Source organism: Pristiophorus japonicus, unplaced genomic scaffold (genome assembly GCF_044704955.1).
Source record: "Pristiophorus japonicus isolate sPriJap1 unplaced genomic scaffold, sPriJap1.hap1 HAP1_SCAFFOLD_384, whole genome shotgun sequence".
In the NCBI taxonomy this organism is placed as follows: Eukaryota; Metazoa; Chordata; class Chondrichthyes; family Pristiophoridae; genus Pristiophorus; species Pristiophorus japonicus.
In genome coordinates this window covers 100,046-122,677 of record NW_027253696.1, presented here as the reverse complement: position 1 = coordinate 122,677, position 22,632 = coordinate 100,046, and the positions used below count along the sequence as shown (strand labels likewise).

Below are 22,632 nucleotides of genomic sequence, written 5' to 3'. Positions count from 1 at the left end.
TGCCAAGCGGGTGAAATCAAGATAACACTTTCAAAATGGACCTTTTAAATCTGGGGTGAAATGTTGCTTCAAGGAATTGTCCGTTCAAAGATTTTTTTTAAAATCCTGATCACTGGAAAAGAAAGCCAGTTGCCATGGAACCATGAAGTGTGCTGTAATTGTAAGTTGCAAGCGACCCTGGGCCTATTGAAAGTGTAAAGTCAGTGGTGCTGATTGGTGATAGGTTAATACTGTGGAACTCCAGGTCATTTGCTGATATCTTTCTGTATCCAAGGCACGTTGCTAACGGTTATACTTTGCTCCATTTAGCAAGTGAAGTTGGGCAGCCCAGACTACAGTGACTGTAACAATGACGAAGCCATATCTGACTTCCTGAAAAGGATAGAGTGTTACCAGAACACGTACGAGCCGCTCGATGAAGTGTCAGATAAGTACGTTGGCCCCTGTATATATCGCCATCATAGAATGCAACGGCATACTCCAGCCTGTGTGTCTAATCCCACTCCTCACTCCCCACACCCTTTAATATCCCCCAGTCTAATCTCACTCCTCACTCCCCATACCTTTTAATATCCCCCAGTATAATCCCACTATCCCACTCTCCCACTCACTGCCCATACCCTTCAATATCCCACTCTTCCCCTCACTCCCCATACCCTTTAATATTCTCCTAGTCTAATCCTTGTGGCAGCGAGTTCCACATTCTCACCACTCTCTGGGTAAAGAAGTTTCTCCTGAATTCCCTATTGGATTTATTAGTGATTATCTTATATTTGTGGCCCCTACTTCTGGTCTTGCCTGCAAGTCTAACCAACTCCACTTGACATTCAACGGCATTACCATCGTCACATCCCGCGCCATTAACATCCTGGGGGGTCACCATTGACCAGAAACTTAACTGGATTAGCCACATAAATACTGTGGCAACAAGAGCAGGTCAGAGGCTGGGTATTCTGCGTCTCACCTCCTGACTCCCCAAAACCTTTCCACTATTTACAAGGCACAAGTCAGGAGTGTGATGGAATACTCTCCACTTGCCTGGATGAATGCAGCTCCAACAAGATCTCTGTTTTGAATATACTCAACGACTGAGCCTTCACAGACCTCCTGGGGTAGAGAATTCCAAAGATTCACAACCCTTGGCGTGAAGACATTTCTCCTCATTTGCGTCCTAAATGGGTGATCCCTTATTCTGAGACTTTGACCTTCCCCCTAGTTCCAGCCAGGGGAAACATCCTCTCAGCATCTACCCTGTCAAGCTCCTTAAGAAATTTATATGTTTCAATGAGATCACTTCTCATTTTTCTAAACTCTAGGGAATATAAGGACATAAGAAGCAGGAATAGGCCACCTGACCCCTCGAGCCTACTCTGCCATTCAATAAGATCATAGCTGATCTGATCATGGACTCAGCTCCACTTCCCTGCCCACTCCCCATAATCCTTTACCCCCTTATTGCTCAAAAATCTATCTCCGCCTTAAATATATTCAATGACACAGCTCTCTGGGGCAGAGAGTTCCATAGATTTACAGAAATTTCTCCTCATCTCAGTTTTAAATGGGCGGCCCCTTATTCTGAGACTATGTACCCTAGTTTTAGTTTCCCCTATGAGTGGAAATATCCTCTCTGCATCCACCTTGTCGAGCCCCCTCATTATTTTAAATGTTTCGATAAGATCACATCTCATTCTTCTGAACTCCAATGAATATAGGCGCAACCTATCTTTATAAGTCAACCTCATCTCTGGAATCAACCTAGTGAACCTTCTCTGAACTGCCTCCAATGCAAATATATCCTTCCTTAAATACGGAGACCAAAACTGTACCCAGTACTCCAGGTGTGGCCTCACCAATACCCTGTACAGTTGTAGCAGGACCTCTCTGCTTTTATACTCTATCCCCCTTGCAATAAAGGCCAACATTCCATTGGCCTTCCTGATTACTTGCCGTACCTGCATACTAACTTTTTGTGTTTAATGCACAAGGACCCCCAGGTCCCTTTGTACTGCAGCACTTTGCAATTTTTCTCTATTTAAATTATAATTTGCTTTTGTATTATTTCTGCCAAAGTGGATAACCTCACATTTTCCCACATTATACTCCATCTGCCAAATTTTTGCCCACTCACTTAACCTGTCTATATCCCTTTGCAGATTTTTTTGTGTCTTCCTCACAATTTGCTTTCCCAACCATCTTTGTATAAGCCTAGTCTACTCAATCTCTCCTCATAGGGCAATCCCCCCATCCCAGGAATCAGTTTGGTGAACCTTCATTGCCCTCCATCTAAGGCAAGTATATCCTTCCTTAGTGAAGGTGACCAAAACTGTCCACGATACTCTAAGGCCTTTATAATTGCAGTGGGACTTCTTTGTTCTTGTACTCCAATCCTTTTGCAATAAATGCTAACATTCCATTTATTTTCCCAATTGCTGGCTCACCTACATGTTAACTTTCTCTGATTCGTGTACAAGGACATCCAGGTTCCTCTGAATACCAATATTTCCCAGTCTCTCGCTAATTAAAAAATATTCTGCTTTTTAAATTTTTCCTCCCAAAGTGGATAACGTCACATTTTCCCACATTGTATTCCATCTGCCATGTTCTTGCCCACTCACTTAGCCTGTCTATATCCCTTTGCAGCCTCTTTGCCACCTAACTTTGTATCGCACCTTCTAGTTTATTTTGCCTCTCCTCATTCTTTCTTCCAAAATGAATCACTTCACACTTCATTAAATTGCATCTGCCATGTGCCTGCCCATTTCACCAGTCTGTATATGTCCCAATACCGAGCCCTGGGGAACCCCACTGTATACTTCCCTCCAGTCTGAAAAACAACCATTCTATCCCTTAGCCAATATTGTAACCACATCACCTCTCTCCCTTTTAATCACATGGGCTTTAATTTTGTTAACAAGGTGTATACATGTATCTGTACACATGTTTGTGAGTGTGTGTGTGTGTAATTGTGTGACTATATGCCTGTGTGAGTATGAGTGAGTGTCTGCTCTGAGTGTGTTGCTTTTATTTATTTGTAATATTTCTTTTCCTGAAAGGGATCTATCTTTTATTAAAATCATGGATGTTGGAAGACGCTACCTTGTCAATCATGTACTCGATCATATTCAAAGCAAAATTGTTTACTACCTCATGAACATCCACATAACTCCACGCTCTATCTACCTCTGTCGCCACGGCGAGAGTGACCTCAATCTGAAGGGCAGGATCGGTGGCGACTCTGGTTTGTCTCCACGGGGCAAACAGGTGAGTTCAAAACTGCTGCACATCTCCGCACTACACCGTTTAAAGTGTCTGTGACCAAAGACTCGATGCATCCCTTAACCACCCCGTCTCATTCTTCATGATCACAGTTCAGAACAGAACGTACTAAATCTTCTTCATGTAGTTGGATATCTCTGGCCGCTTGAATGGAGAAATTGAATGCAGTTCTCGAGTCTGAGTACAATAAGATTTTCTGCAGCCCTACGCGGAATGGTTTCTGTAGTGTATGTTGTTGGAAGCAGATAAACGTTGTGAAAGTGAATCAACCCATAGAAGCAGTTCCAACCGTCACGCTGGCTGTGGTGACTCAGTGATATCGTTCGCTGATACCATTTCAAATTGAACACTTCGCTCTAAGAACATAAATCGGAGCAGGAGTAGGCCACCTGGCCCCTCGGGCCTGCTCCGCCATTTAATAAGATCATGGTTGATCTGATCAGGGACTCAGCTCCACTTCCCTGCCTGCTCCCCTGAACCCTTTATTCCCTTATCGCTCAAAAATCTGTCTATCTCCACCTTAAATATATTCAATGACCCAGACTCCACAGGGACAGAGAATTCCACAGATTTACGACCCTCAGAGAAGAAATTCCTTCTCATCTCAGTTTTAAATGGGTAGCCCCTTACTCTGAGACGATGTTCTCTAGTTTTAGTTTCCCCTATGAGTGGAAATATCCTCTCTCCATCCACCTTGTCGAGCCCCCTCATTATCTTATATGTTTCGATAAGATCACCTCTCATTCTTCTGAACTCTGAGTATAGGCCCAACCTACTCAATATATCTTCATAAGTCAACCCCCTCATCTCCAGAATTAACCTAGTGAACCATCTCTGAAACAGCCTCCAATGCAAGTATAATCTTCTTTAAATACAGAGACCAAAACTGTACGCAGTACTCCAGGTGTGGCCTCACCAATACCCTGTACAGTTGTAGCAGGACTTCTCTGCTTTTATACACTCTTCCCCCTTGCAATAAAGGCCAACATTCCATTTGGCTTCCTGATCACTTGCTGTACCTGCATACTAACTTTTTGTGTTTCATGCACGAGGACTCCCAGGTCCCTCTGTACTGCAGCACTTTTTGCAATTTTTCTCCCATTTAAATTATAATTTGCTTTTCTATTATTTCTGCCAAAGTGGATAACCTCACACTTTCCCACATTATACCCCATCTGCCAAATTTTTGCCCACTCACTTAACATGTCTATATCCCTTTGCAGATTTCTTGAGTCCTCACAATTTGCTTTCCCATCCATCTTTGGCGACATTACACTTGGTCCCTTCATCCAAGTCATTGAATATTGTGTACAGTTTTGGTCTCCTAATCTGAGGAAGGACATTCTTGCTATTGAGGGAGTGCAGTGAAGGTTCACCAGACTGGCAGGACTGACACATAAAGAAAGACTGGATCGAGTAGGCTTATATTCACTGGAATTTAGAAGAATGAGAGGGGATCTCATAGAAACATAAAATTCTGACAGGATTGGACAAGTTAGATGCAGGAAGAAGGTTCCTGATGTTGGGGAAGTCCAGAACTATGAGTCACAGTCTAAGGCTAAGTGGTAAGCCATTTAGGAATGAGATGAGGAGAAACTTCTTCACTCAGAGAATTATGAACCTGTGAAATTCTCTACCACAGATAGTTGTTGAGGCAAGTTCGTTAGATATATTCAAAAGGGAGTTAGATGTAGCCCTTACGGCTAAAGGGATCAAGGGGTATGGAGAGAAAGCAGGAATGGGGTACTGAAGTTGTATGATCAGCCATAATCATATTGAATGGTGGTGCAGGCTCAAAGGGCCTAATGGCCTACTGCTGCACCTATTTTCTATGTAAATAGTTGAGGACCCTGCACCGATCTCTGCAGCACCCCACTAGTTACTGTTTGCCAACCGGAAAATTACCCATTTATCCCGACTCTCTGTTTTCTGTTAGTTAGCCAATCCTCTATCCGTGCTAATATATTGCCCCCATCCCTGTGAACTTTTATCTTGTGCAGTAACCTTTTATGTGGCACCTTATCGAATGCCTTCTGGAAGTCCAAATACAGCACATCCATTGGTTCCCCCTTATCCACCCTGCTTGTTACGTCCCCAAAGGACTCCAGCAAATTTGTCAAACATGATTTCCCTTTCATAAAACATGCTGACTCTGCTTGATTGAATCATGCTTTTCCAAATGTCCTGCTACTGCTTCCTTAATAATGGACTCCAGCATTTTCCAAACAGAGTTCCATCAGTCCTGTCACCTTGCTCCAGCTGTACATTAACCTGCCCTCTGCTTGCTACATTCGGTGCTACTGTTGATTTGGGCATATGTGTGCGAGTGTCTACGTTCTAAAAGTGGTGTTTTGAAGGAAGACACGGCATTGTGTGAACTCAAACCTGCTTTATTTTTCCTTGCTAATTTTCTCCACCACTTTTCATCTGTTGGCTCCTTACTGAAGCAGGCCTCTGAGATGCCTGTCGGGTCTTTGCCCACTATTTACGTGTGAGCCCTCAGTGAGAGTTGGCAGGTTATTTGCCATGGTGGGGAGGTTGAGGAAATTGCTGAGCCTTGATCCTGTCCTGGCACAACATCATGTGCATTGCTGGACTGTAACGGGAACCTTGGCTAATGGCTGCTTTCCCCCTTCCCACCTCGGGAGCCAAGTGTAGGACCCCACCCCAATCCTGAGAGATGGAAATGAGGAGCTCCTGGTCTACGTGGTTCAGTTACTCACTGTCTGAACCATTGGGAACTCTGGCCCATTGTACATGCAATGCTACTACTCTGTGTTAGAGTGTTGATAGGCTGCCTCTGTATGGATGTTGTTATCATTTGCATCAGTGTAAAACTGCGTGAAGTTTGGCAGACTTCTCCCCAACTGTCGGCAACTTGCTTGTTTTTTTAAGAGAAGCCAGTTCGGCCTCTCTTGCATTATGTGGAATATGAACCTCAGCGGCCTTTCCGACAGCTCGGGTAGCTCGCTGAGCTGGGGAAGTGAGGCGGATTGCTGGGCAGCCTTTGGACTGTGATCATCTGATTGGAGGCCAAGAGTTGATGAATGTAATGCAGTGAAAATCGTTAAACCCGCAATGATTGAAGTATACAGACACATGTCATTTACACCTATATTAAAAATATCTTGTATCTAAACTCTTTGCTGTTTTTTCTAGTTTGCCAAATCCTTAGGGAAGTTCATACACGAGCAGAACATCAGGGACTTGAAGGTGTGGACCAGTCAGATGAAAAGGACGATCCAGACTGCAGAGGCCCTGCACGTGCCTTACGAGCAGTGGAAAGCATTGAATGAAATCGATGCGGTGAGTTCACAGTCCAGCTGCCTTTTATCAGCACCCACCCTTTCAGCATTGCAGCAATACCTCTCGTGTCATTGGAGAAAAGACGGAGTCCAAGTTAAGTTGCCCACAATTGTTTATATTTACCCCGATCAGGTTCCTTTCTCACAACACACCCTCTGATTCTTGGAATCATTTTCTTTGGGCCCAAGCCAGCATCTTTTCATTAGTGATCTAAATGAGATCAGAATGTTCCTGGAGCTCCTGGAATTGGGACTCACAGCATGAATAAAAATACTCACTCACGAATTGCGCTGAACTGCAGCTTGTGTTTGTAAAGTGCCGGTGGGGGAGATGTTGGAGAATTGCTCTGTGAGCTCCGTGTCATTTCCTGTTAACTCGGGGTGTTGAGAAATTCAAGGGCTGGTCTGTGTCTTTTGTGTTTTGGAATTAACTAGAGTTTATTTGTTTACCCAAATCTGACCTGGACACTATGTCAGCAGTGCCAGTTTAATGCAGTCATTGGGTGAGATACAGGCTGGTGTTCCTGTGCTTCTGATAACTGGTATGGTCAAAACAATGAGATATGACTCATAACAAGGAGAATGGAATTCTGGGAATACACAGTCAGAATCTGCAAAAAGGCAAAGGCTGACGTTTCAGGTGTGGGCCCTTCATTGCAGCAGACACAGAATCATAGAATAGTACAGCACAGAAGGAGGCCACTCGGCCTATCGAGTCCGCAACAGCTTTCTGATCTGCACCTCAATAATCTGTTGGTTTGCACAAGTCCATCTCAATGTTGCGAATAGAGTCGCTGGCATCAACCCCGCTGGGTTCTTGCCACACTGTGAAAAGTGCCTTAAATATGGGACGTACACGTGAGTGTCGCAGCTTGAGCAGGATTGTTACTGGGGTTCACTGGGAGGGTGGGGGGGGATTGTTACTGGGGTTTCTGAGGGGGTGGGGGTTATGGAGCTTGTTACTGGGATTCATGGGGTGGGGGTTTAGGAGGGGTTTGTTACTAGGGTCCATGGTGGGGGGGGCGGGGACTTTGTGGGGGATTGTTCCTGGGGACGGGGGGGATTATCCACGGGCAGTAGGAGCTTGGGATTGTTACTGGGTTCCCGGGGATTGGGGGGGGGGGGGGGGAGATCGTTACTGGGGTGGGGGGAATTGTGGGGGGTTGTTATTGGGGTTCTCATGGGGGGTTGGGGGGGATTGTTACTGGGATCCACGGGGTTGGGGGGGGGGATTGTTACTGGGGTTCCTGGGGGGGGGGGATTGTGGGGGGTTGTTACTGCGGGGGGGGGAATTTGGGGGGATTGTTACTGGGATCCACGGGAGGGGGGGCTTGGGATCGTTACTGGGGTTCACGGGGAGAGGGGGGGTTTGTGGGGGATTGGTACTGGTGTGTTTGGGTGGGGGAGGAGGGGTGTTTGTTGCTGGGGTCCCGGGGGGCGGGGGGAGGGCACGGTTTGCGGGGGTTGTTACTGGGGTTTGCGGGGGGTGGGGGGGGGGCGGTGACAAGATTTTGGGAGGGGTTGTTACTGGGGTGTGGGGCGACGGTGCAGTCTCTGCTCGAGCCTGATCATCTGATAAATATTTTGCAGGGTGTCTGTGAAGAGATGATGTATGAGGAGATTCAGACTAACTACCCTGCAGAATTTGCACTAAGAGATCAAGACAAATACAGATATCGCTATCCGAAGGGAGAGGTGGGTACGGGACTGCTGTAGGATCCTTCGAGTGTCGAGAGCTCGGAGTACAACTGTAAAAGCTGCCTGTTACATTGTGGCACTACCTGTAACCTGCCAAAACTACCGAGCGCCCGAGCTCAGCGTGGTGTCTGAGCACCCTGTCCTAGTCCCACCCGGGGTACACACAACCACCACCCCCACACCCACACCACCACCCCCCCTGCCAGGGTACACTCTTACCACCCTCCCTGGGGTACACTCTCTCTCTTTCTCTCTCTTTCCCCCCTCCCCCCCCCCTTGCCGGGGTACACTCACCCCCCCCCCCCCCCCAGGGTACACTCACCATCACCACCCTTCCCCCTCCTGTTCACTCACTCACCCCCTCCCCCGGGGGTACACTTACCCTCCACTCTTCCCCCCCCCCCCCTCCACTTAACCCCCCCCCTCCACTTCCCCCGGGGTACACTCCCCTCTCCCTCCGCCCATCCACTGGTTCCCCCTTATCCACCCTGCTTGTTACATTCTCAAAGAACTCCAGAAAATTTGTCAAACGTGATTTCCCTTTCATAAAACCATGCTGACTCTGCTTGATTGAATTATGCTTTTCCAAATGTCCCACTACTGCTTCCTTAATAATGGATTCTAGCATATTGCCAACGACAGATGTTAGGCTAACTGGTCCATAGTTTCCTGCTTTTTGTCTACCGCCTTTTTTAAATAGGGGCGTTACATTTGCGATTTTCCAATCCGTTGGAACCGCCCTTAAATCCAGGGAATTTTGGTAGATTACAACCAGTGCATCCACTATCTCTGCAGCCACTTCTCTTAAGACCCTAGGATGTAAGCCATCCGGTCCAGGGGACTTGTCCACCTTTAGTCCATTATTTTACCGAGTGCTACTTCATTAGTGATAGTGATTGTATTAAGTTCCTCCCTCCCTATAGCTGCTTGATTATCCACCATTGGGATGTTTTTAGTGTCTTCTACTGTGAAAACCAATACAACATATTTATTCAACGTCTCTGCCATTTTTCCGTTCGCCATTATTAATTCCCCAGTCTCATTCTCTAGGGGACCAACATTTACTTTAGCCACTCTTTTCCTTTTTATACATAAGAATATACGAAATAGGAGCAGGAGAAGGCCATACGGCCCCTCGAGCCTGCTCCGCCATTTAATACGATCATGGCTGATCCGATCATGGACTCAGGTCCACTTCCCTGCCTGCTCGCCATAAAACCTTATTCCCTTGTCTGTCTGTCTTAAATTTATTCAATGCCCCAGCTTCCAAAGCACTCTGAGGCAGTGAATTCACACAGATCCACAACCCTTTCTCCTCATCTGTTTTAAATGGGCAGCCCCTTATACTAAGATTATGTCCTTTAGTTCTAGTCTCCCCTATCAGTGGAAGCATCCTCTCTGCATCCACCTTGTCAAGCCCCCTCATAATCTTACACGTTTTGATAAGATCACCTCTCATTCTTCTGAATTCCAATGATTAGAGGCCCAACGTACTCAACCTTTCCTCATAAGTCAACCCCCTCATATCCGGAATCAACCTGAAATGCCTCCAAAGCAAGTATATCCTTTCGTAAATATGGAAACCAAAACTGCACGCAGTATTCCAGGTGTGGCCTCACCAATACGCTGTACAACTTGTAGCAAGACTTCCCTGCTTTTCTACTCCATCCCCTTTACAATAAAGGCCAAGATTCCATTGGCCTTCCTGATCACTTGCTATACCTGCATACTAACCTTTTGTGTTTCATGTACAAGTACCCCCAGGTCCCACTGTACTGCGGCACTTTGCAATCTTTCTCCATTTTTAACTAATAACTTGCTCTTTGATTTTTTTTTCTGCCAAAGTGCATGATCTCACACTTTCCGACATTATACTTCATCTGCCAAATTTTTGCCCACTCACTTAGCCTGTCTATGTCCTTTTGCAGATTTTGTGTTTCTTCCTCACACATTGCTTTTCCTCCCATCTTTGTATCGTCGGCAAACTTGGCTACGTTACACTCAGTCTCTTCTTCCAAATCGTTAATATAGATTGTAAATAGTTGGGGTCCCAGCACTGATCCCTGAGGCACCCCACTGGTTACTGATTGCCAACCCGAGAATGAACCATTTAACCCTATCCTCTGTTTTCTGTATCTGTAGAAACTCTTACTATCTGCTTTTATATTTTGTGCTACTTTCATAATTTACTTTCATAATTTATCTTCCCTCTCTTTATCATTTTTTTTTGTCGTTCTTTGCTGGCTTTTAAAAGTGTCCCAATCCTTTAGCCTCTCACTAGTTTTTGGCCACATTGTATGACCTTGTTTTCAATTTGATACCATCCCTTATTTCCTTGGTTAACCATGGATCATTATCCCTTCTCTTACAGTCTTTCCTTCTCATTGGGATATATTTTTGTTACGAGTTACAAAATATCTCATTAAATGTCCGCCACTGCTCATCAACCGTTGCACACTTTAATCTATTTTCCCAGTCCACTTTAACCAACTCTGCCCTCTACCCTTTGTAGTTTCCTTTAGGGCACTGGTTTGAGAATCAACTTTCTCATCCTCCAACTGAATTTGAAATTCAACCATGTTATGATCACTCATTCCTAGAGGATCCTTTACTACGAGATAATTTATTAATTCTGTCTCATTACACAGTACCAGATCTTAAGATACCTGCTCCCTGATTGGTACCGCAACGTACTGTTCAATTAAATTTTCCGGGTGAACTCTATGAACTCTTCCTCAAAGCTGCCCTGGCCAATTTGCTTGGTCCAATCAATATGAAAGTTAAAATTTCCCATGATTATTGTCATTCCTTTATTACAAGCCTCTATTACTTCTTGTTGAAGGGGCAGTACTGAGGGAGTGCTGCACTGTCGGAGGTACCGTCTTTCAGATGAGACGTTAAACCGAAGTTCCGTCTGCCCCCTCAGGTGGATGTACAATGGCCACTATTGGAAGAACAACAAAGGAGTTCTCCCAGGTGTCCTGGTCAATATTTAATCCCTCAACCAACATCACTAAAACAGATTATCTGATCATTATCACAGTGCTGTTTGTGGGAGCTTGCTGTATGCGAATTGGGTGCCACGTTTCAAAAGTACTTCATCGGATGTGAAGCGCTATAGGATGTCCTGAGGTTGTGAAAGGTGCTATATAAATGCAAGTGTTTCTTGGGGCATGCATGGTGAGACCACGTATTGTGTGGTTTCTTTAAATAGCTATTGATGACTCTGCAGAATCTGCAGTGGAAATATCCAGACAACCTGTTGATAGCAGCACTAAGTGCATTACAAACCAGTTCTTGCACTGATTCAGCACTGGTGAGCTTGGCAGCTGGCTTACCAAAAGGTCACTGGATTTAATAATGTAGGTCAATGATGTCGAGACTCGCTAATTAACACAGGGTCTCTGAGTGCTGAGAAACAGTGAGGCTTGAGCAAGAACTCAGGTACTCAACAAACGGTTAAAACATTGCAACACATCGAGGAACCCTTCCAACCCATTAGAGCTGCATCCATCCGTGACCAAGGTAGTAAGCAATTAACATCTCGATCAGCAAGTAGGTGAGTGTTATTGAGAAGTTTCTCATCCAGCATTAATGAGTGTCTACTTCACGTCAAACAGAATCAATTAATCTCAGCGTCCAGTCCTGCCTCCTGGCCAGGTACGATGGCCAGCCTTGCAATGTGCCTTTCAAATCTCTGGCTATTTGGAATCTTCTACAAGAAGGGGTCCGGGGTTAGGCCACGCCCTTGCGGGCGGGGAGGAGGGGTGTTTAGTCCACACCCTGTGGGGGAGGATGTTAGGCCGCGCCCTATGGGACCGGGGTTAGGCCGCGCCCTGTGGGCGGGGGGGAAGTGGTTATGCCGCGCCCTGTGGGTGGGGGGGGAGGTGGTTATGCCGCGCCCTGTGGGAGGGTATGTACATGTGCAGAGTGACTGCACAATTTATATCACACATTTTCATCACGTATAAGTCAACATATTTCCATCGAGGCAGATTTAGAAGATTGTTCCAAGCGTCATCTTTACAGCGTCAATTTCTCTGTTTAGAATTGATGCTTCTCTGTGTCTGCTATTTAATCTGCTTTATAAATAATTTCAATCATCCACAACAACACTTTCAATGGTTATTTTTAAAGTGTAGTTTGTGGTCATTGAGGGTGAATGTAACATAAGACATAGGAGCAGGAGTAGGCCATTTGGCCCCACGAGCCTGCTCCACCATTCAACAAGATCATGGCTGATCTGATCATGGACTCAGCTCCACTTCCCTGCCCGTTCCCCATAACCCTTTATTCCCTTATCGCTCAAAAATCTATCTCTGCCTTAAATATATTCCACAGCTCTCGAGGGCAGAGAATTCCATAGATTTACAAACCTCTGAGAAGAAATTCCTCCTCATCTCAGTTTTAAATGGGCAGCCCCTTATTCTTATGTACCCTAGTTTTAGTTTCCCCTATGAGTGCATTCACCTTGTTGAGCCCCCTCATTATCTTGTATGTTTCGATAAAATCACCTCTTATTCTTCTGAACTCCAATGAGTATAGGCTCAACCTATCTTCGTAAGTCAACCCCCTCATCTTCAGAATCAACCTAGTGAACCTTCTCTGAACAGCCTCCAGTGCAAGTATATCCTTAAATACGGAGCCCAAAACTATATGCATCACTCCAAGTACTGGCAGAGAAATGGGAAAACCTTGCATCTCTGGTTCACAGGGCAGGAACAGCCAGGGTTATATACAGAGTAAAGCTCCTTCTTCACTGTCCCAACAAACACCTCGAGCAGTTGAACCATCCCTGGTCTATGCTAACCAATGGTTCCTACTGAGAATGGCAGTGTCTGAGTGTGTTCTGCTGTGATACCCACCTTGGTGAATGATCTTTTGGGTAAGGTAGGAGAGCGTACTGGGGGTGTGGAAGAGACGGCAATGTTTGAGGAGAGGCAGAGGGAAGGAAATGTGCTGAAGTTACTTCACGTGACTCATAATAAGAACATAAGAATTAGGAACAGGAGTAGGCCATCTAGCCCATCGAGCCTGCTCCGCCATTCAACAAGATCATGGCTGATCTGGCTGTGGACTCAGCTCCACTTACCCGCCCACTCCCCATAACCCTTAATTCCCTTATTGGTTAAAAATCTATCTATCTGTGATTTGAATACATTCAATGAGCTAGCCTTGACTGCTTCCTTGGGCAGAGAATTTCACAGATTCACAACCCTCTGGGAGAAGAAATTCCTTCTCAACTCGGTTTTAAATTGGCTCCCCCGTATTTTGAGGCTGTGCCCCCTAGTTCTAGTCTCCCCGACCAGTGGAAACAACCTCTCTGCCTCTATCTTGTCTATCCTTTCATTATTTTAAATGTTTCTATCATCCTCATCCTTCTGAACTCCAACGAGTAAAGACCCAGTCTACTCAATCTATCATCATAAGGTATCTCTGGAATCAGCCTCGTGAATCGTCTCTGTACCCCCTCCAAAGCTAGTATATCCTTCCTTAAGTAAGGTGACCAAAACTGCACGCAGTACTCCAGGTGCAGCCTCACCAATACCCTATACAGTTGCAGAAGGACCTCCCTGCTTTTGTACTCCATCCCTCTCGCAATGAAGGCCAACATTCCATTTGCCTTCCTGATTACCTGCTGCACCTGCAAACTAACTTTTGGGATTCATGCACAAGGACCCCCAGGTCCCTCTGCACCGCAGCATGTTGTAATTTCTCCCCATTCAAATAATATTCCCTTTTACTGGTTTTTTTTCCCAAGGTGGATGACCTCACACTTTCCGACATTGTATTCCATCTGCCAAACCTTAGCCCATTCGCTTAACCTATCTAAATCTCTTTGCAGCCTTTCTGTGTCCTCTACACAACCCGCTTTCCCACTAATCTTTGTGTCATCTGCAAATTTTGTTACACTACACTCTGTCCCCTCTTCCAGGTCATCTATGTATATTGTAAACAGTTGTGGTCCCAGCACCGATCCCTGTGGCACACCACTAACCACCGATTTCCAACCCGAAAAGAACCCATTTATCCCGACTCTGCTTTCTGTTCGCCAGCCAATTCTCTATCCATGCTAATACATTTCCTCTGACTCCGAGTACCCTTATCTTCTGCAGTAACCTTTTGTGTGGCACCTTATCGAATGCGTTTTGAAAATCTAAATACACCACATCCATCGGTACACCTCTATCCACCATGCTCGTTATATCATCAAAGAATTCTAGTAAATTAGTTAAACATGATTTCCCCTTCATGAATCCATGCTGCGTCTGCTTGATTGCACTATTCCTATCTAAATGTCCTGCTATTTCTTCCTTAATGATAGTTTCAAGCATTTTCCCCACTACAGATGTTAAACTAACCGGCCTATAGTTACCTGCCTTTTGCCTGGCCCCTTTTTTAAACAGAGGCGTTACATTAGCTGCTTTCCAATCCACTGGTACCTCCCCAGAGTCCAGAGACTTTTGGTAGATTATAACGAATGCATCTGCTATAACTTCCGCCATCTCTTTTAATACCCTGGGATGCATTTCATCAGGACCAGGGGACTTGTCTACCTTGAGTCCCATTAGCCTGTCCAGCACTACCCCCCCTAGTGATAGTGATTGTCTCAAGGTCCTCCCTTCCCACATTCTTGTGACCAGCAATTTCTGGCATGGTTTTTGTGTCTTCCACTATGAAGACCGAAGCAAAATAATTGTTTAAGGTCTCAGTAATTTCCACATTTCCATTATTAAATCCCCCTTCTCATCTTCTAAGGGACCAACATGCTCAATGTGAGCATTCCTGAATGCAGGGTAGACAGAGCAGTGATATTGTCACTTTCTCTGAACAGCCTCCAGTGCAAGTATATCCTTAAATACGGAGCCCAAAACTATACGCATCACTTCAAGTACTGGCAGAGGAATGGGAAAACCTTGCATCTCTGGTTCACAGGGCAGGAACAGCCAGGGTTATAAACAGAATAAAGCTCCTTCTACACTGTCCCATCAAACACTCCCAGAGCAGGTACAGCACGAGTTAGATACAGAGTAAAGCTCCTCCTTCACTGTCCCATCAAACATCTCCAATAGTCCAATAGCTGCGAGTGCAGTGACTGATTGTTGAAAGGTAGTGACTGCATGTAATGTTCAGCACTGAGTTCCGGTTGAAGCAGCAACTCTGTGTGAGCCCTAGATCGTGCAAAATGAGTCCATTCATTGACCGTGGAACTGAAAGGCGCAGCCTTGGTTTTAAAGCCAATGTTCCATTAGCTTTACCCCGGAGGTGGGAATCTTGGCGATCCTCAGAACGGAAGTGGAATATGAAGGATCTTTCTGACACTTCTTTATTTCCCCTTGTCCTTCAGTCATACGAAGATTTGGTTCAGCGCCTGGAGCCAGTGATCATGGAGCTGGAGAGGCAGGAGAATGTTTTAGTTATCTGTCACCAGGCAGTCATGCGTTGCTTGCTGGCCTACTTCCTCGACAAAACAGCAGGTAAAAGACCGCTAATGCTTGCAGCAGCATTTGCTCTACCATGTCGGGCTGCTCCCTGAGTAGCAACAGATCGCCTGACTGGCAGTTGCACCTGTCTCCACACAGTGAGTTAACTTCGTAATAAAGCAGGGTTCCGACTCTCTTACCCTCACTACCTTTTGTCGAGGGCACAATCCCAAACAACGTCTGGTTCAAAGAGCCATCGCCGCCCCCGCTCTTCTCTCTCTCTCCTTCTCCTCCTCCTCCCCCCACCCCCAGTGCTCTTCTCTCTCTCTTTCCCCCCCCCCCTCGCTCCTCTCGCTCCCCTCTCTCTTCCCCACCCCCCCCCGTGCTCCCATCTCGCCCCCCCCCCCCCCCCGCACTTGCTCGCCTCCCCCCACACCCCCCGGCCCATGACAGATCAGTGCTCCCCACCCCACCTCCCCACCCCTTGACCAAGCGGGTTTAGCGCAGTAACTGCGTAAATTTGCCCAAATGTGCAAAGATGCAACTTTCTTTGATCTTATTAATGTAATAATGGTGCAATGCTGACGATGGCGAGGAAATTCGGGATCTGCGTTTAATTTTGCTGAAGGGGGGTTAGGATTCCATGTTTGCTCTTCTGGCCACAATGATTTATAATTACAATATACCATTCTTGTATTTCCAGAGGAACTCCCATACCTGAAGTGCCCGCTGCACACTGTCTTAAAGCTGACCCCAGTTGCATACGGTGAGGATGTTGGACTGTAACACGGCTTTGTGAGCTAAACGGTGAACGTGGGGTCAGGAGCAGGCCATTCAGCCCCTCGAGACTATTCTTCCATTGAATGAGTTCATGGCTGATCTAATGCCTTTGGTCCATATTCAAGGGAATCCGAGGAGCAAAGAGAGAGTATGAGAATGGATTAGCGGCTAACCTAAAAGGGAACCCAGGTCTTTTATAAACACAAATAGTAAAAAGGTATTCGAATGAAGGGTGGGGCCGATTAGGGACCAACAAGGTAATCTTGTTGTGGAGGCACAGGGTATGGCTGAGGTACTAAATGAGAATTTTGCATCTGTCTTCAGCATATAATGTCGTAGTAAAGGAAGAGGCAGTAGCGATATTGGATAGGATAAAAATAACGAGAAGCTACTCAAAGTAGAAAATGACCGGGTCTGGATGGGATGCATCCTAGATTACTGGGGTAAGTAAGGGTGGAAATTGCAGAGGCTGTGGCCACAATCTTCCAGTCCTCCTTCGATAAGGTGTCGGTGCTGCAACGGTTACTCCCCTGTTTAAAGCCTGGCTACTACAGGCCAGTCAGCCTAATCTCAGTAGTAGAGGAACTTTTAAAGACAATAACCTGGGACAAAATTAATTTGCACTTGGAAAAGTATGAGCTAATAAATGACAGCTTGGATTAGTTAATGGCAAATCGCATTTGACTAAAATAATCGCGTTCTTTGAAGTAATAAGGGTAGTGTTGTGTATGTGGACTTTCTAAGTACATTGGATAAAGTGCCACATAATAGATTTGTTAGCAAAATTGAAGCTCATGGGATTAAAGGGACAGTGGCAGCGTGGATTCAACATTGGCTAAGGGACAGAAAGCAGGGAGTAGTGGACGGTTGTTTTCGGTCTGGAGGGAAGTGTACAGTGCTGTATCCTGGGGGTAGGTTTTGGGACCACTGTTCATTTTGATACATTTTAATGACCTGGACTTGGGCATACAGGGTATAATTTCAAAGTTTGCAGACGACATGAAACTCGGAAATGTAGTAAACAATGAGGAGGATAGTAACAGACTTCAGGAGGGCACAGACAGACTGGTGAAATGGGCAGACACATGGCAGATGGAATTTAACGCTGTGAAATGATACATTTTTGGAAGAAAGAATGAGGAGAGGCAATATAAACTAAATAATGCAATTTTACAGGGATTGCAGGAACAGAGAGACCTGGGGGTGTATGTACACAAATCTTTGAAGGTTGCAGGACAAGTTGAGAAGGCTGTTAAAAAAGCATATGGAATTCTCTATTTCTCTATTTATAAATAGAATACAAAAGCAAAGAACTAGGAGTAGGCCATTTGGCCCCTCGAGCCTGCTCCGCCATTCAGTAAGACCATGGCTGATTTTCTACCTCAACTCCACTTTCCTGCACTATCCCCATGTCCCTTGATTCACTTAATATCCCCTATTGATCTCAGCCTTGAATATACTCAACAACTGAGCCTCCACAGCCCTCGAGGGCAGAGAATTCCAAAGATTCACCACCCTCTGAGTGAAGAAATTTCTCCTCATCTCAGTCCAAAATGGCTGACCCCTTATTCTGAGACTGTGAGCACTGGTTCTGGACTCCCCAGCCAGAGGAAACATCCTCCCTGCATCTACCCTGTCAAGCCCCGTAAGAATGTTGTATGTTTCAATGAGATCATCTCTCATTCTTCTAAACACTAGAGAATATAGGCCTAGTCTGTTCAATCTCTCCTCATAGGACAACCCCTCCATCCCAGGAATCAGTCTTGCACTCCCTCTATGGCAAGTATATCCTTCCTTGGGGAAGGAGACCAAAACTGTACATAATACTCTGGGTGTGGTCTCACCAGGGCCCTATATAATTGCAGTAAGACATCTTTACTCTTGTACTCAAAATATCTTGTAATAAAGGCCAAGTTATGCTAAAACTTTATAAAGCACTGATTATACCTCAGCTGGGCACCACACTTTAAAAAAAGAATGTCAAGGCCTTGGAGATGATGCAGAAGAGATTTACTAGAATGACTCCAGGGATGAGGAGCTTATGTGAAGAGACTGGAGAAGCTGGGGTTGTTCTATTTAGAGCAGAGATGGTGAAGAGACTTGACAGAGGTGTTCAAAATTATGAAGCGTTTTGGTAGAGTAAATAAGGAGAAACTTTCCAGTGGCAGAAGGTTCGGTAACCAGAGGGCACAGAGTTAAGGTGATTGGCAAAAGAACCAGATGTGACATGAGGAAACATTTTTTCTCACAGCGGGTTGTGATCTGGACTGCGCTGCCTGAAAGGGCGGTGGAGGCAGATTCAATAGTGACTTTCAAAAGGGAGTTGGGTAAATACTTGAAGGGAAACATTGGGAGGGCTGTGTGGATAGAGCAAGGGAGTGGGATTAATTGGACAGCTGGCACAGGCACGATGGGCCGAATGGTGTCCTACTATGTGTATCATTCTGTGATTCTAACCCTTGATACATTTGCTGAACAAAAATCATAGAAAGTTTACAGCACAAGAGCACTTCAGCTGGTCCCACTTTCCCGCCCTTTCCCCGTAGCCCTGCAAATTTTTTTTTCTTCAGCTACTTAGCCAACGATCGAGTCTGCCTCCACCACCCTATCGATCGAAATCTATCAATCTCAGTCTTGAAAATTTGATTTCCGGATTTCCACTACCACTTGTGTAAAAGTGCTTCCTGAATTCACTCCTAAATAGCTGAGCTCTAATTTTAAAATGATACCCTCTTGTTTTGGATTCAGCTATCAACGTAAATCACTTTTATGTATCTACCCTATTGAATCCCTTAATCATTTTGAACATCTCGATTCGATGACAAAAGAGCCTGAGGGAAGATGAGATTTTTCATGCAGCGAGTTGTTGTGATGGGAATTGTGGAGAGTTTTCAGTGCAGGGCGAGGCCCTCTCGCTTGCGATGAATTGAGGCCTCACTGGGACTGATTTTTCACAGCCCCATTGCACTGGAAACCCATTTATAATCATGTGAAAGGAACGATTCGTATCTTTCAAAACGTCCTCATCGATTTAGCATAGACCGCCACTGTGGCAAAAAATTATTTTCCAGCAACTGCATGAAAGATTCTAATAATAATCTTCATTTAAAATATGAACGAACATTGTTTGACTGTTGCTTGTTTGTTGCCTCTTAGGCTGTAAAGTCGAATCCATTTTCCTCAATATTGAAGCTGTCAACACACACCGAGAAAAACCAGAGGTAAGGTGGAAACCAGCTGAAGTTATTCAATGAGTAACTCTCCAGTCGGTTTGGTGTGGTTATACTGGCTGCTCCTGGGAATGGTGGTGAACTATCCCCGAGAGGGAGTGTGTGGAGTTTGATGTCAAACACTGGCAGCCTTTGCCCTTTGCACCCACCGCCCAGTAACCGGGATGGGACATTCTTTTATCTCCTTCATTGCTCAGAGTCCATGTAGTTTACTCAATGCCGAAGTGAATAAAAATCTTTTTCAGCAGCCAGATGACACAAAGTGTCAGCAGTTGGTCAGGTGGAGTGAAGGGCCAAATAGGGGTGTGCGAGGGCTGTCCTGAGCAGGATAACAACACATTATACAACGAGCGAAGAAGGGCGTGTAATGGTGGGCGACTTTAACCAGTCCACTGTCCTAATGGCAATCGGTGAGAGAATGGGAGGGAGTGACTGTAAGACCAGATCCAGTGTGGATCACAGCCCACTGGAGTAACTGACATCTTGTCCTGATTCTCGCTAGTGACCACAACAACACTAATCCAGGAGTAGTGCTGCCTCTGAGACCAGTCACCAGTCTGGTTACACTTGTGGTTACCTGGCATTCAGCAGCAGGAAGGGCCAGAACCCAATAGGGACACTTTTAAAACTTACATGATTGGATCTAACAATAGGAAAAATGGAAATAAGAGAAACAAGCTGTACAAAGACTCGTGCGGGGGGCCGGGAGGGGGGGGAGGCGAAGAGAGAGACTGGGGACTGTGGGAAGGGTGGAATAATTGGTTATAAAAGGTAAAATGCACAGAAAGCCCAAGAGATGGAAAAGAGTATAGAAATTGAGCACAGTATTGCAGGATTGATTGACAGTGAGAGTAAGTCAGAATTCTAAAGGATGAATATGGGAGTGAAACTGAAGAGGAAATAAAATTGAATGGGGGTAATTTTGACTTTGTGCGCTCGTGTAAAACGGTGATATCGAGTTGGCAGCATGTTTTACATCTCTCCCCATTTTTATTTCTATTGACCTCAGTGGGGAGCGATGTAAAACGGGCTGCCAAGTCGCTGTCGCCTGTCTTACACCATCGCGCAAACTCAATATTACCCCATTATTTCTGTGAACTATTCACTACCTTGCTACCCAGTTTATGTAGTTAGTACAGCTAATATTCCAGAAGATTTTGAGGTTAGTTTTGCAAACTTAAGTTAAAGGGGCTCATGACTAACAAATGACCTGGGCCAGTGGTACTCTGGGCCCCAGAATGTGCCTTGGGATGTTTGGGGGCATCTGTTGACATCGAGGGATTGGGCACTAGTGAGGTCTCGCTGGCCTCGAAGCAAGTGTACCATCGGTACTTACACTGGGCAACAGCCATTGGCCAGGTAACTCCAGGCCTGTTAGCCCAGCATCAATAATAGGGGAACTAATGCAAGCCGGTGTAGAGGAATACCTGGAAAGTCCCAACAATAAGGTCCTCCCACACATCTCGACTTCTTTGAAAATGATACAAATGAAATACATAGTGTAATACATTGACCCCAGGACCTGGATACCCCAGGCTCCTCGACGACCCCAGGCCCCCGACGACCTATTGCGAGAACTCGTTGCACTACTGGAGGGAGCCAGCACACCTGCACTCATGATGAGACCCATTCCCCATACGAGAATATTTAACTGTGAACAGATGTTAACCCGAGTTGGTTTCTTTAAAATGAGACTCCATGTTTTTATTGTTAAGTGATTTGGTGGCAGAAATCCAGGCACTAATTTAAGTGGGTATATGGATTTTAATGGGCTCTGGTCTCCTGACTTGCTCGATGCAAGCTTGGTTGCTGTGGTGTATGATGACGAGGGGAGGCTAGCGGGAGCCTTTTGCTATAAACATGTGCAGTTTTCCACCAATTTAACACAATGTCCAGATACACTTGTTGTAAAATCCTCGTCACAGCTCTTTGATATAAAGATAATGATTCGGGGCCACTGGCAGCATGGGTTTAAAAATGAAATTTTACTTGCATTCCATTATATTTTCTCGCTAAGTTCACAACAGAAGTAATTTATTGAGATGCTCATTAACTAGCTGCAAACCGGAGAGGCTTATACAATGATCCCGCACAGAAGGAGACCCATCGTGCCTGTGCTGGAATAAAGGCAACATTTAAAATAAGTGCATGTTGCTTCCTTTGCTCCAGATCTGTGAGGCCTCTACAACAACAACTTGCATTTATATAGCACCTTTAATGCACTAAACTGTCCCAAGGTGCTTCACAGGTACATTATCAAACAAAAACTGACACCGAGATACATGAGATATTAGGACACGTGACCAAAGGGTAGGTTTTAACGAGTGTCTTAAAGGAGGAGAGAGAAGCAGAGGGGATAAGGGATGGAATTCCAGAGCTTATGGGCCTCGGCAGCTGAAGGCACGGCGGCCAATGGTGGGGCGATGGAAATCGGGGATGCTCGAGGCCAGAGTTGTCGGGCTGGAGAAGGCTATAGAGATAGGGAGGGGTAGGACAGGTCGTTCAGAAGGAATACGGGATACTTGTATTCTATTCCTCGGCTAATAAATGAAAGAGCAGGAGGTTATGCTTGAACTGTATAAAACACGAGTTAGGCCACAGCTAGAGTACTGCGTAGAGTTCTGGTCACCACATTAAAGGAAAGATGTGATTGCACTAAAGAGGGTACAGAGGAAATTTCATCATCATCATAGGCAGTCCCTCTTCGTCGAGGATGACTTGCTTCCACACTAAAAATGAGTACTCTGGTGCCTGAAGAGTCCAATGCGGGACCTACAGTCTCTGTCACAGGTGGGGCAGACGGTGGTTAAAGGAATAGGTGGGTGGAGTGCCTGGGTTGCCATGTGCTCCTTCCGCTGCCTGCGCTTGACTTCAGCTTGCTCTTGGCGAAGAGACTCTGTGATCAGCGTCTTCTTGGAT

The 22,632-nt window shown here is 45.6% G+C and overlaps 1 protein-coding gene across 10 annotated transcripts in view; it reads left to right on the top strand.

Moving 5' to 3' along the window:
* Positions 1–22,632, top strand: part of LOC139250519 (6-phosphofructo-2-kinase/fructose-2,6-bisphosphatase 4-like) — a 282,039-nt gene that overhangs the window by 202,548 nt on the left and 56,859 nt on the right. For all 10 annotated transcript variants that reach the window (XR_011591316.1, XM_070872895.1, XM_070872897.1 and 7 more), the window contains 7 exons: positions 310–431; positions 3,054–3,261; positions 6,436–6,582; positions 8,172–8,276; positions 15,628–15,757; positions 16,407–16,469; positions 19,640–19,704. Coding sequence is in view for 9 of the 10 variants with exons in the window: in XM_070872895.1 (XP_070728996.1) it covers positions 310–431; positions 3,054–3,261; positions 6,436–6,582; positions 8,172–8,276; positions 15,628–15,757; positions 16,407–16,469; positions 19,640–19,704 (840 nt within the window). In the remaining variant the exon portion in view is untranslated. The remainder of the gene's footprint in view (positions 1–309; positions 432–3,053; positions 3,262–6,435; positions 6,583–8,171; positions 8,277–15,627; positions 15,758–16,406; positions 16,470–19,639; positions 19,705–22,632) is intronic.